This window comes from Anas acuta, chromosome 3 (genome assembly GCF_963932015.1).
Source record: "Anas acuta chromosome 3, bAnaAcu1.1, whole genome shotgun sequence".
Taxonomy (NCBI): Eukaryota; Metazoa; Chordata; class Aves; order Anseriformes; family Anatidae; genus Anas; species Anas acuta.
The window spans coordinates 51,674,955-51,690,638 of record NC_088981.1 but is presented as its reverse complement, the minus strand read 5'-3'; the positions used below and the strand labels follow the sequence as shown (position 1 = coordinate 51,690,638).

Sequence of the window (15,684 nt, the reverse complement as noted above, 5' to 3'; positions counted from 1 at the left end):
CTGCATGCAATTTCAATGCAGTCCATAATGCACACAAAAATGGGGATAAACAATTAAATTATGATTTTTAAAACTGACAACAGTCAGCAGAAACCTCTCTTGCTCAGTTACAGTGAGATTCGCCACAAACACCTAATGATCAAGCTAAAAGTATCCTTCTTGCAACTGACCCATTCTTGCATTTTACATCTCCCTGTACTTACAAGGAAATTCTTACATCAAATGACAACTGCTCCATTCACCTCCAGTAATAACATCATGAATCGAGCCAACTGTGTACAAACTGATGGTTGGGATGTTGCCCTTCAACATAAATATAGAGAAATTCTTAAGCAATTTCAGCATTAAAGTTGTACCATGCAAAACGCTGGTCAGTGAGCAGCAACTGAACCATATAGCATAGACATTTCTTCTGGACCACTTACATAGCACGTACAAGAAATTGAATGCTCTGTGAGGGCTGGATTTGTGCGGGCAGTTACAAACCAGTAAAAAGCCAGGAAAGCAGCAGCTCTGTGAAAGCGCTTCTTTCAAACAGGCACATGTCCTGCAAAATAGCAACACTCTTGAAACCAGAAATTGGCCTTGGGCCAAAAGCATGATTTGCAAAATGAGAAAAAAGCTGCAGGACACCCTTCTGAACAAGCACCGGCTGCACGAAGCCCAGAGCTGCTCGCAAGGGAACTCCACTGCAACCAGGAAATGGCGCTCCAACTTGTAAATGCAAGATAACCAAGTTCACCAGCATTTTTTCTGGCATAGTAAACACAGGCTCCTGTATTTTGGCTTATTTCCTGGATCAAAGAGAGGTAAAAGTCACAGCTCTACATTCATGTGCTGTACAGCTTCCTTGACAAACTCCCAGATTAACACTTCATTTCTGAGCGCTGCAAGTTTTGCTATACTCTGATATGTACAGTATTGCCAGAGCTCAGACCCAAAGGAAAAAAAGCATAATACAAGGTTTTCTTACACAATCTTATCAGCATTTCTCAAGAAGTTTAATTAAGACCACCAAGAGTCAGCACGGTACTTCAGTGAAGCACCTCCGAGGTTCCAGCAGGGACCTCCCTGGGGACAGCTCGCCAGCAGCAGCCTGGCTACTGGCAGCAGGCTGAAAATCAGGAGCTGAGCATGAAATTTAAGCCCTGTTGAATTTCAGGTGGGTTTTTGAAAAAGATAAATGAAGAGTAAAATGACGTCAGGAGATTTATTTTCACTTATCTAAATGAAGCTTAAAAAAGACTACAAAAAGTACAACAGGTTTCTACAGGTGACAAACTGTCGCAGCTCTTCTGGCCACAGTCTACTGATTGGCTTTATTGAGCAAGGAACAAAAACAGATTACCTCAGCATTAGAGTTTACTGATGATTTACTAAATGGCAAACACATTACCTGCATTCCTCTGCTGTTCTCATTCATGGTATGCTTGATTGCAACACTGAAAACTAAGAGGCTATCTCAAAACACACCTAATATTCAGCATTGCTGGGTGTTAGCTTGCCAGGTAGTTTACTATATAAAAGAGCTTTGCCACCTTTGTAAGAACCAGAAGGTTTTCTGAGATTATAATGAATATAAATGATGTTTCTGTGACTATCACAACCCTGAGCCCATTTAATAGTTGATGGATTGGTTGCTAAACAATGATTAAAAACTCTATGTTATTTTATGTTGCTTAACTTTATATTAAACTTTGTTATTTTCTATATTTGTTGAAACAAGAACCAGTTGATTTGGACCCAACATCTATTTTAAATTGCTGATACATACACTTGGTCTCCAAAAAATTAAGTGTAAGTCTGTAAAAGCAACAAAAAGAACAGCTCTTGATGAATTTAGGGCAGCTGTGTAGAAAAAGAAACCATGACCCCATTACCTAATTCTCACTAATTTTCCTGAAAGTGGGTACTCTGAGGTTAAGGTTAGCCTCAAATCTTCAGAGCAGTGTCAAGCTTTAAGCAGGACAGCATGCATAGATCTTTAGAATTTTTCAAATATTTTCTTTCCATTTGCAACATTCCTATATATGATTGACTGGCTACTTCTGAAGCTCTTCGTGTCACTACCTTTTCTTATTAAGGCTGAAGCCCAGCTCCTTATGTTGCCTAAAGAAACTCAGTTATTAAAGAAAGATGCTGTGGTCAGACGCTCCAGTTTAAAATATCATGCAATTATAGGATTTTACCTTCAGAAAATCCCAAGTCCCTGAAGAGAAACCACTTACCCTACCACTACCTCCAAACTTTGACATGTTATTAAAAAAAACATTACTAAAAATGTGAAAACAGTTAAAGACGATGTTTGCATTTACATTAGGCCTTTTTACATGACTTCATGCAAAAGCCAAAAGTCCAGCTGCCAAGCATTAAAGTGTAAAGAAACAAGCATTGGTAAAGTTAACATGGAATTATAGCCCACTGGATAGTTACAGAAGTAAGAGATTAAAATATTTCAATGCGTATGGCTATGCTACAGAAGTGAACATCTGCACGTCTTGTTCCCGTACCTCACTCCCATTCCTTGCAGCTGTCCCAGACCATGCCACAACCCTGCACATCACCCCTAGGACTGTTGGAATGAAAAGATGGGACTTTCCTGCATGCCCTTGGGTCTCACACAACACCCCTGCACATGCAAAAACAGGTATTTGAGAGATGTGTGGATGTGGCACTTATGGACACTGTTGAGTGGTGGGCTTGCAGTGTTAGGTGGTGGTTGGACTTGACGATCTTATGAGTCTTTTCCAACTGGAATGATTCTATGCAAACAGACAGACCGTGGCTTTGGTTGGCTCTATGTCAGCCTAGGCCTTTCCACGCTGAGGCTGTTGTAGTTCTGGGAACTAATTATTGATGTTATTTTCCTCTATAAGGAAAATATGCCATAACGCAGCTGCTGCATCACATGCAGCACTCAAGATGTTTTACTGGAGTTGTTAAGATGCTTCAATTGATACTTTTTTGTATGCAATTGCAGTAAGTAAATGGTGAGGAGAGACAAAGTTATTTCTTGCCTTACCTGTCTTAAATTAGCTCAGACTTGATCTTATTTCTTCTTCAAAGGCCCACGAAAAGCTCTGTTTCTTACAAGTCCACCTTCAGACTAAGAAATCACATTCTTTGCTTTAACATAAAAGAGAAGGAAGCGCTCGGGAGAGTTTTCCCATAGGTGTGTGGAACAGGCATGTTACTGGAGAGGCTTAAACTTAGTATGAAATTTAATATATTCTTATCAAAAATGTGAGGAAAAAATGATATGGAGAAAAGGGGTAAGCTGGCAGACATTTCCACCATGGAGAAAAGTGTGCAAGAGAGGAAATTCACTGTTCTGGACCAATTGACAGGGTGTCTATACCAGGGTTTTACTCTCAGACACAGGAAACTATCAACTACTGCACTATTACTTCTATTGGGGAACAGAATTTCCTCAGGCACACAAGAATATGAGCCTTGCCTTTTTTATCCTTCTATTAAGAAAACAAACAAAAAACCACACAACAAAAGCACACAACAAGATCATCATCTGGTAAGTTACGTTCACCAACATGCCATCCATCCTAGGAAGAGCAGACAGGAGAAGACAGATGACAGTCACAGGGCAGCACCAAGTAGTCTCTCCAAATACCAGAAATGCTGCATCTGCTGAAGCCTGTGGGTCGCTGTTGTAACATGCCAAGAATACTTGTTTTAATGGACTTCTCGGTCTGGGAGATATCTTGTGATCTATAAGCTTCTAGCACAGCATCAAGCTGGTTTTACGCAACCCTCTCCTCAGTTCTGGTCAAAAGGTAAGGCTCAATTCATGACATTCCTCTGCCTCAGGAAGTGAAGAAAGATTGGCCCTTTCAAAGAAAACCCATCACTGCTTATCAAAAGTGAAATACGGCGTGCCAATATTTGTACTTTCATTTTTCTCAAGGACACATGAGGAAGACATCAGGAAATACTTTAGGATTTCGGGGTGGATGGGTGGAGTAGAGGAGGAGTAGCAGCATGGATTTCTTTCAGTCCACAGAATGTAGGTCAGCCCACTCTGATGGAAACACCCTGAACTTCTCTTCACATTCTTAGATGTATGCATCTCACAATTTTGCAGGCCAGGAAATCATGAATTTTAGTCATGGTCCTGCCCCTGATTTGTCAGGGGACCTTAATATTTGCTTCTCTCAGTTACTTATTTTAAAAACTGTGTCAAAATTTTGCTTGTCTTGCAAACTGTTAATAAGAAGCGATATTATATAAATGTTGAGCAGTGTAACTTCTATAAAGACTATGTCACAATATAATAAATTAGAGAAGCTTGACTTCCTTATTTCCCAATAAAATACTATTTTGTGAAGTATGTGCAGGATTTATTTACTTCAAAATAAAAGAATTTGGAAAATGCCCTTCCTTCCCCATATAAGCTATTTTTAACTAGTAATAGATTTATATTTTACTCTGTGAAAGTATAACCTATTTTTAACCTCACATTTTCATGTAAAGTTTATGAACAAAATACTTTAGAACAGGAAATCAGAGACCATTTCCTGTTTTAACAAGGATAATCCCTTGACTAGTAGGCAGAAATATTCAGTCCTCTTTATTGTTAATTAGCACACTATTCATCCTATATTTCACAATTTAATGAAAGAAAGCAAGTTACTGGGAACATTATTAAGTTCAAACCATCTTTCACCTTATTTATCCAGAACTCAATAAAACTGTTCAGTCACAGACTTGCAGCCTCCAGCTAGGTTCCTGCTATTAGTCTTAAATCACTTTTAGAGTTGCAATAACAGTAAGTTGCCAAACTCAAATACACATCCATCTACATCTGCTCAATAATTTGTCTTACTGGGCAGTCTGGAAGAATTTCAGTTATTTGACCAAAGCTTTAAGGTCTTTATTTTTTTTTTCCTGCTTACCACAGAATCAATACTTTCTAAATCTACAAATTACCATTTGAAAAAATGTATCTGGAAAAATGTTGAAGGGCCAGTGTTTTCTTTAAGGGAGAGTGAGATGGCCTCTAAAAAAAAACACCTGCATGTCGGCAGGTTTAAAAAGGTAATTATTGCTTCCATAGCGAATAGCTGAATCTCAAAATTTCCAGCCTTAACTATGAGGCACCTTTTCAGAAACTGATTTATTCAACTGAAGAGGCCAATCAGGCCACAACAACAACGACAACAAAAAAAATAGGGAGCATGAAACATCATTTCATTTCATCCCTGCATGGTGGAACAGCAGAAAGCTGCCAGTGACAACAGCAACACTAAGCAGCAGCCACCCACCCTAAAGGCTTAGTGATCCCTGGGTCTGGCAGCATCAAAGGGGTTTGGCAGCATCAACCTCTTCATGCAGCACGGCATCTAAAATATCATGAATGGGAGAAGTAAATATCTGGCTGCCCTCTCCAGTGCCCACTGCAGCACATCTTCTGCACAGGTATCATAATTAAAGTAGTAACCCTTAACACTGCTGTTTTAAGATGATAAACTGATTTTTGAGCTCTTCACATTTGATTGAAGCAGACACGTACAAGGCTGATTAACTGAATGAAGTCCTCCCAGAGGAGGGCCATAAAGATGATCAAGGGGGTGGAGCACTTCTCCTACGTAGAAAGGCTGAGAGAGCTGGGGCTGTTCAGCCTACAGAAGAGAAAGCTCCAGGGGGACCTCATTTCAGCCTTTCAGTATTTGAAGGAGACTTATAAAAAAAGATGAAGAGCAATTCTTCGGTCAATTGGATAACAAAAGGATGATGGGGAATGGTTTTAAACTAAAAGAGGAGAGATTTAAATTAGAGGTTAGGAGGAAATTCTTCACTCAGAGGGCAGTGAGGCACTGGAACAGGTTGCCTAGAGAGGTTGTGGATGCCCTATCCCTGGAAACATTTAAGACCAAGCTGGATGGGGCCCTGGGCAACCTGATCTAGTGGGTGGTATCCCTGCCTATGGCAGGGAGGTTGGAACTAGATGATCTTTAAGGTCCCTTCCTACCCAAGCCATTCTATGATTTGAGTCTTAATCAAAGCCATTTACTCCCTCTGAATTGGCACAAGTACAAAACAGGCATGCTCACCAGCACAGCCAGTGCCATACGCTAGGATCAGGGAGAGCAGGTAAGGCTGCTCTCCCTGGAGAAGCACCATGGAGAAGCTGCTATGAGCTACATACTCTGGCCACCCGCTTCCTGCTTTACCCAGCAAGGCAGCCACAAATTGCTCAGACTTGCACTTGCCTATATTTCCAACACAAGTTCCCTGTTTCACGTCTGAAATTATGTAAAATCTAGGTAGTGGTCCAAAATTTCTGCTGCTTTCCATCCAAATTGTGTTTTCCCCTTTTAACTGGGAAGTACAATTAATAGCAAGCCTATGCAAATAAGCTAATATATGTTATTCAAAGAAGCCCTATCTCCATATAGAATATCAGTCTCTTGATATTTTTCCTTTCTTAAATGATGCAGTTTTATCCATTCTCACCTGGATTCACAGACTGTAAAGCAGAGACAAAGGGAATGAAACAGAACACATGACCACGCTCATAGTTAGGTCTTACTGGAACAAACAGCAAGGATCTTAATGACTCCCAGAGTTTCTGATGGCCTCGAGCAAACTGCCTTCACAGAGGTGCCCCCTTTGGCTGCATGCGTGGCACAGGTGATTCTAATTTTATTTGCTTCACTAATGCCATCTGCAACCTTAAGACAGCTGCGCTGAGTTCATTACATACTGCTTCACAGGTCTGATAAGGGCAAGACATTAACTACCATGTTGAAGAAAACTGTTTCAGAGCATAATGAGTTGTCTTTGCTCCGGCATCACTTAAACTTGTCCACACTAGCCAGGCACTACCTTTGATGAAGGAATCAATACTGCCTGAGCTGACGTGTCAATTGAGCTAATCTTAACTGAAAACAACTGCTACTGTACTTCAGATCTACACAGACTGGTTTAAGAAAATCCTGTCCAACAACTCTGATCTGCTGTACCTCCCACTGAACAGCATGGCTGACTGCATCCTTCACCCCTTTAGATGCGAAACAAAGGAGGCTAGATAAAATCACCATATCAAGGGATGGGAGGCTATAAAAATGAAATTTCAGAGCTCTTCTGAATTCAGGGTATCACTTTCAGACTGTGGTGAAACATGAAAGTCACTTTCCCTATGTGTAAATAAGTGTCAGTTTTAAGGAACCTATTCAAATAAACTAGTTTAAGTTAACAGTACCACATGCTTATTAAGTCCAAAAGCTTGAACACAGTTTTACATTTGTAGGGATATACTTGAAAATACCTTTGAAAAAGATTACAAAGGAAACATCATTGATATAAGAAATACACACAGGTCATTCTTGCTACTAAAAAGTTAATTTTCAAGTTTATAGAGCCAAGTTTAAACATTTGCGTAATAAAATTCTCCTCTGACAAAGCTTAAAGTATTGTAAGGTTGAAAAATATATATGGACACTGAATACAAAGAATTAATTTTACAATAGTTGCGAATTGTAGTGGAGGCTGTACTTAGAAAAATTTCATCTACTCTAAGTACTAAATAGCTTACCAAATAATGGGCTGTATTTTATTCTGTGGTATTTTGTCTGATGGTTTCATTCTATCCCAAAACAACAAGCCCTCCTCCAACTATTCAGTTTGCTGAAATAATATACATGTCTACACAACATTTTGGTTTCCTTCTCAACTAAAACCAAAACAAAAAGTTCTTCAGTTCTGCTAACTTTACAAATGCTGGCACTTCAGTGTGCTGAATGCTGGCTAGTGTGAAGGAAGCTGCGATAAAGCCGTAATTTAATTTTGCCAGTAGGCCAGCAACAGGATCCAGTCTTTCAATCAGAAAAGGTAATACATTGCACTATATTACACTGTAGGTTCAGTAATGCATAGTGGGAAACAAAAAGAGCAGTAAAGAGAAGCATGAACTACACAGAATTTAAGCGTCTTGCCTTTCAAAAGTTACAGAGATGATAATACATTTTTAAAACCAGCTAAACTCTACTGTCTGTTCTCCCTTAGTCATCAGGGAGGCATGTCACTACTCTCCTACGTCCCCCAATTACTCTGATGACTTCTTCCTGGACGGATCTTAGATCATGTCATTGTTTCAGATAATATTTTTGGAATATCTTCAAGTCTTTCTTCCTCAGAGTGCCCTTTTCCAGTTCTCTATATATGTCCAAGATGCATCTTCATGTCATTTCACAGGTATCTCCTCCCATTGGTATAACTCTCAATTTAACTTCTTTCCCTCTCTAGCCAACCTCACCCTTCCAATCCTCTCCTGTCTTCTGTTCCCATCTTCTCACTACAAAGGGCCATGATCATCCTTCATTCTTAACTGTCTCTTGGTCCATACACACGGGATGTTTTCAGAGGCATCCATATAGCTCTTTTGATTATAATCTACAACCCTTCCCTTGTCCCTTCAGCTAAATCATTCACTTAGGCCTATTTTTGCCTCATCTACAGTGATCCTTTCTAGCCAACCCAATACAGCCACAACCACATCATGCAAGTAACATGGGTAGATTTGTTGCTGCTGTACTATCCATCTCTCAGCCTCTGGCTTTTAAACATACTGAACTTATGTTGACTGTTCTCACCTTGACTTTTCACCACTGATCTTATTTGTGTGCTCACCCCTTGCCCTGCTACCCCTACCCTGAATAATTCATCAGCCTTCCACCAAGCATAACATCATTCAGTATTTCCACATGTGCACGCCTGGCCACTGTTCAGAATGATGCGCCTTGTGTAATTCAGAAGACCCCTCCTCCTCTTCCCCGGGAGGAATTACACCTACCATAATGAATGCAAAGGCATATCACCTAATGAAGAGCCCACAGGCTTTTCTATTCGTGCTAATACTTTTCAGTTGAGACCTACACAATTGCTAACCTGTTTCCCACCTGAGTTTAACTTTTCTTTCCTGTTACTTCTTCCACTCTTGTTACAGTTATCTCAAAACCGGCCTGCAAAGTCTAAGGGCTGCTAGTATTTTTTACAGCTGGCTTTAGAGCACTGCTATAATACAGCAGCAATGCAACACTGCAGACAGGTGCAAATGCCGCATCACCAGGAAAATACTTGGACTCGTAGAGGTCAGAATGCTGAATAGGGCACTACCCCCTTGAAAACCATATAAAAATGTACTATAAGCCAAATGCTTTACAAGGCAGATATAAATCTCGCAACTCTCCTGTTTTTGAAGAATCACCCTATGTTACGCAGATTGTCAGGAAGAGGCAGGCAAACCACCAATAATTATTCAGCTATCTCACTGGAGAGCCTGAGAGCGTGCTCAGGCCTCATGTACCACTGGAAAACTTTAATTTCCCTTTGGTGGGCCTGGACTCCAGCTTGTGTTCAAAGGACACCTTCAAAACACATATACCTCTTAAGCTCTTAACCACTATAAAAGAAGAAAGTCATTCAATGGGGAACAATATTTTCCTTCTCAATATATTCATAAAAGGGTCTCTTCCCCCTCACAATATTCAGGTAATATTTTAGCAGGACAGTCTTGGCTCTCACCCACCAGTGCATTAGGGCTTCATCATTTCCATAAACTGATTTAAAACCCCTCTGTTTTGTCCCAGGAATTACTTCCCAAAGGGTATAGTTTCAGAAGTGGTTCCAGAGACTTGAAGTGCTTTCTTTATGAGGAGAAATAACAAATAATATTTCTGTAAAAGACTATACTTTCTTCAGAAACATTGGTATCTGAAGGACATCAGTTCACTAGAAGATTTTGGGAGCTGGTGTGGATCCAAAGACTCCTTCACTGGGAACTTGTCTGTGATTTTAAGCCATTAAAACAAAAGTGCATCTCTGGAAGAGGCTAATACATATTTTAAAATCTCACTGTGAATCAAATAAAGCTAAATTATTTGCACCGGTGATTTGCTAAATGTCACTTCAGAAATGCGAAAGAAGGTGAGTTTTACTTCTAAGACCAGCTTGCATTCCTGCACATCACTCGGAAGAGAACAACGGAAACGTGACTGAATGTGAGAAAGTACCAAAGTGCAATGTGTGGGGGTGGGGAGAAACACACATACTACAAAAATGTAGTAATTCTCCACCCAAGCATTGCTAGTGAATGACCTCACTGGTTTCCTACATGTACTCCAGCAGCCTTCCTGCCATCACTGTGTTGAGCCAAGCAATGATGTCAACAGTCCACCTGTGAGAGTGATGTAGCCCTCTCGGTCAGGGTCACAGAGAACTCGGATAAAAGCTGTGCCAGTGTTAATTAAATGCACCTCTTGTTTCACTGCTGATTTCCTCTGATAAGGTTCAGCTCATTTTTCCTGGAAAGACTTCCATGCTGAAAGGGAACCAGAGCCAACTATAATACAAAACAAATATTACTTAGAGAATATGAAGACAACGCACTAAATATTTAGTTAAAAAAAAAAAAAAAACAAAGTCTGACAGTTCTAGGAAAAATACAAATCTAAATAATTTACACATGCTAATGACGAGACTAAACTACAAATGCTAGTTACTGCAGATAGCTTATTTTTCAGCAGTACTTAACTCTTCTGTTTTAATGCTCCTCCCAATTCAACTGGAGCAGATTTCTAACAATCTACTTTACCACTGATAAGTTCTGACAGGTTAGAATGAGAGGAGCTTATCCAGGAAAAACATGCTATGAGAACGGAGTTCAACTTTTAATTAGCATCAGAATTACCATTACAACTTTAACAGACACATCGCCCAATAGCATGTGTTGTGCCATCAGAAGGACCTCGGTTGTAAAAAGACTCCAAACAGCTTAGCTATTAAGGATCCTTTTCCACTAACACAATTATCCTGCAAATAATGAAAGGGAAAAAATATATATATATATGTATTTCTATAAAAAGATCTACCCCCACTGTCATGACTGGATGCTTTCACCGTATGCTGTCACCAGGATTTCTGTCATTTTTTTTACTTTGTTGCTCTAGACATTTTCAGATAGCTTTATTAGTGAAAGAATTTGCAAAGGAAGACTCTCAGTATAGTAACCTTACATGAAAAATATTCCTTCTTGGAATTCCTATTAAGTCTTAAGACTTAATTGTTGACAGTAATACACACAAACAAAATCCTGAGCTGACAAAATAGAATCCTACTTTTGAGAGCACTTTCCTATTACAAGAGTGTGTTTCCTGAAAATCACAAGCATCAATTCTGAAAGGTGACAAGTGGACCTCTTCCCATACTTTTAATTATAGAGAAAGAATTGTATCACAAAGGTGTTAGGAACATATTCATATTCATTCAGATTTGTAGCAACTGTAATAGTTCCAAGGAATGTTCTGTCCCACATTCCTTATCATTAGCAGTATTTTCCAAGTAATTAATGATCACTTGCTGTCTACTTAGTTTTTTATCTCTTGGGGATCTTATGTCTATACAGCACCTTACCCTAAAAACTCTTCTAAAACACATAATATTAAAAATATACTATCTACCCTGTTCCTGGTGTGGGAAAAGATCCATGGCTATACTACCTCTCACTAAAGTCAGGATAACTAACTTGGACATATTTTTTAAAATTTCCTTCAGCTGGAAATCATATTTATATGTACATATAAAATGTCCTTCATAAGAACCATATTTTTGGTTCTAGGTGGCAAATCAAAGATGTGAGGTATGCCTTGAAATCATTTGGTCTATACTGCTCCTATGGACAGTTCATATAGATTTACGAGGCTGAACCACAGTTAGTTTGTGTTGAGAAGGGCAGTGTGACTCATTCAGAAAGCTTAGCCCAAGAACATTTCACTCCAACATCCTACAGAATAGCTCCCTCATGGATTTGAAGCAGTTGCTGCCCATTCTTCATATTTACTCCTTCTCACAACTTTATGACACACAATTTCCAGTTCAATCTTGAATCTAGGCCATGAAGGAGATACTAGAACTTCTGACAAACTGTATTCTGTCACCAGTGATTGAGTCTTACACAATTTAAACACACAGCTGTGCTGGACTTCTGGTGGATTCTCATCATGTAGTCACACAGAAGGAAAGCACATCCCCATGTCCAGTGAGTTAAAGTGACACAGTTTCCTGAACTCCAGGAACTCTCCTGGTCAGAAAGTACTTCCTTCCTTGTTTCAAACACTTGATTGTTTCAGAGGGAATTCAAAACAATAGATTAGAAACTTTCAGCCTTTCCTAAGTGTACTGCTACACAAGGAAATCAGGCCGTGCTCTGGGAAGATGAGATAACATTGGGAGAGGACTCTTATCCGGAAATGCAATAGCTTTTGCATCCCTTCTCTAGGACCATCCCATGAATCAGCTACATATAAAGTAATAATTCATACTCTAAGATGTCAGATACAGTTCAACTATTGTTTGAAATAAGATGTGCATGGTTAGCAAAGGGCACGAGCAGTAACTTCTCAGATACTTTCATAAGCCATGTCGGAGGACAAAATAGTAGGAGCTTCCTAATCTGAAGTCCATACTTTAAAGGAACAGTTAGAAAAAATGGATAATTGCCATTTTTAATACCCCATTGTTTACATCTCTAAAAATGAGAAAGAAGGTGCTACTACTGCAGTTACAAACCAATGCCTTTCACACTAGTTTTAAAGAACAGGCAGAGAGACTCCTAATAGCTGAGAACGGATTGGGCTCAACAGAACCTACAGAAAAGCATTCTTTTAATCAAACACTTTTTTCCCAACATAATTCCTTTCATCTATATATGCTATGGAAGAAAGATGTAACATTTACAATACCATCTTCCTAGGGAAGATACAGGGAAGCCAGTTGATGAGATTTTTTTAATTTTTCTTTTTAGCAAAGCTTTCAACACTGCCTCTCACAGTATCCTTCTGGACAAAACAACTAACACACAGCTAGACAAATACGTAATAAAACAGTCAAACAATTGGTTGACAGGTTGAGCTCAAAGGGTAAATGGGCTTACATCAGACTGACAGCCAGTCAATAATGGGGTTCCATAGGGCTCCATTTTGGGGCCAATTTTCTTTAACGTTTTCAGAAATGACTTGGATGCAGGACTAGAAGGTATACTAAGTAAGTTTGCAAATGATAGTAGATTAGGAGGAGCTGCTGACTCCCTCGAGGGTAGAGAGGCCTTGCAGAGATATTTTGATAGATCAGAGTGCTGGCAATCACTGACTATGAAATTTAACAAGAGCAAGTGCCAGATTCTGCACCTGGGACAGGACAACCCTGGCTATCCATACAGACGGGGGGATGAGAGACTGGAGAGTAGCCACGTGGAAAGGGATCTGGGGGGGTTCTGCTCGATGGCAAAATAAACATGAGTTATCAGTGTGCCCTGACAGCCAAAAGGGCCAAATATGTCCTGGGGTGCATCAAGCACGGTGTTGCTAGCTGGTTGAGGGAAGTGACTGTCCTGCTCTACTCTGCACTGGCATGGCCTCACTTCAAATATTTTGTGCAGTTTTGGGTGCCATAATTAAGAAGTATGTAAAACTCTTAGAGCATCCAAAGGCGGGATATGAAGATGGTGAAGGGTCTACAGGGCAAGACATATGAGGAGCAGCTGAGATCCCTTGGTTTGTTCAGCCCAGAGCAGAGCAGGCTGAGGGGAGGCCTCATGGCAGCCTGCAGCTCCCTCACGAGGGGAGCGGAGGGGCAGGCGCTGAGCTCTGCTCTCTGGGGACAGCGACAGGACCTGAGGGAACGACAGGACCCGAGGGAACAGCATGGAGCTGGGACAGGGGAGGGTCAGGCTGGGGGTTAGGGAAAGGCTCTGCACCCAGAGGGTGGTCGGGCACTGGGACAGGCTCCCCAGGGCAGTGGTCATGGCACCACGCCTGACAGTGTTCAGGAAGCATTTGGTCAGTGCTCTCTGACATAGTTTGATTTTTGTGTGGTCTTGTGTATAGCCAGGAGTTGGACTCAATGATCCTTGTGGGTTCCTTCCAACATAGAATATACCAAGATCAAGTACAGTTATTTAAAGGCTGCAAATTGAATAATCAAAGGTAACAGATATGTAAATATATATATATATTTTCAGGATTAGGGTGCCTATGTACCTCAGACTCAAAAACATCAGAAACAGGAACAATGGGAAGAGTCATTGTCTCAGACCCTGTAGTCAGAGCTTTTGTATATTATGTTTTCCTAATTCTCTTTTCTTATCAACGTAGAGCTACACAACAGGGGAGGATAAAATTATTATTAAAAAAATGAGGACTCACCTGGTTCTATACATTTTTAGTGACAAAGGGGAAATGCACTTCCCTATCAAGTCAGATCAGAAGTAGGGGAGTAATCAAGTTGAACGCTCTACACTCACCGTTCCTACCAGAGGGTAGATGAATCCAGCTCCAATACTGGCTCGCACATCACTAATTGGTAAAATGAAACCAGTGGGAACACCCTTCCTCTCAGGCTGATGGGAGAGGGATAGGTGAGTTTTTGCCATGCAGATGGGAAGATTTCCAAATCCCTAACAGAAAATGGAAAAAAATGAGAGAAAAATGCTTTTAAGATCGCAGAAAACATAGAACACATTTTTACTTTGTAATCAGCATTTCTATAAATCCTAAAATCTATATAAGCAACAACTAATCTCAGTTCCTTTACATCTAATATTTCAGAAATGGACAGAATACTGTATTTTACACACTGAGCTGAGTCTTTCAGCTCAGGCCAATACCTCCAAAGAGACTTGCCTGTAGTCATATACAGCTATCTGAGTGGATTCTCACTCTGCAGTTAGGTACAAAAGGTGCCTATACAAAAGTTAGTGTGTGCTATTTTCAGAAAAGGGTGCACAACAAGTACCACACTGAACAAGAAACCTACATTACTCAATACAATTCCAGAAGGGCACGTCTCTCTAGACAATACTTCCCTCTGGGACTTAGCGACCTAGTTAGATAACCTAGACTGGGATTCATAGCAAATTTTCTAAGAGTATCAACAACTTCTCAAGGGTGAAAACAAATGGCTCATAATGCTCACTTTGTTTTTAAACAGGATAAAAAGCATAAGGTGATGACAGCCACTTATGACAGTGCAGCAACTAATCAAAAAGTAGGAAAAAATCATGGAAAGGCCATCCGGAGCTTTCCCAACACTTTGTCTCCCAGGTTATCAATTAGCCTTGGGTCAGACACCTTCCACTCTTCTGTTCAATGCCTTAACAAACAGGGATGCAATTCTCAAGGCCAGGAGGAGAGGCAGCACTGCAGGGAATTGACTCTATAGCCCAGTGCTGACAACAATCCTTTAATGACATTGTGAAAATATTTCCTAATACTGCTAACACTTAGACTAAAAGTGGATTAGAGAATCACAGTGGGAAAAGATAAAGAAATGGATTATTCTCCTTCAAGTAGACTAAGTAAGCTTCTTTTCCATCTAGAAAATCAAGTTCATTCTCATGAGATTTACATTATAGAGAAGACGGCTATACTTCTGCTTGTCTGACCAATTTGCTGAAGCATGCTCAGGAATTTTTCCATGACACATCATCCATAGTTTCTATTTTCTGACAGAATGGCTCCAGCCATGTTTACTTCCAGAAGCTGTTACGTTTACAGAAATACATTCACCTCTCCGCATGGTTTCAAAACTGTTTTCAAGCTGTAACAAAGCCCACTCCTGTATGTTTTAGGAACAGCGACCTATTTCACCTTCTAGCATTTATAATCCCTTGAA

The 15,684-nt window shown here is 40.1% G+C and overlaps 1 protein-coding gene across 4 annotated transcripts in view; it reads right to left on the bottom strand.

Annotated features, from left to right (window-relative positions):
- Positions 1-15,684, bottom strand: part of MTHFD1L (methylenetetrahydrofolate dehydrogenase (NADP+ dependent) 1 like) — a 149,339-nt gene that overhangs the window by 33,573 nt on the left and 100,082 nt on the right. For all 4 annotated transcript variants that reach the window (XM_068677083.1, XM_068677084.1, XM_068677085.1 and 1 more), the window contains one exon: positions 14,315-14,467. In XM_068677083.1, the coding sequence (XP_068533184.1) occupies positions 14,315-14,467 (153 nt within the window). The remainder of the gene's footprint in view (positions 1-14,314; positions 14,468-15,684) is intronic.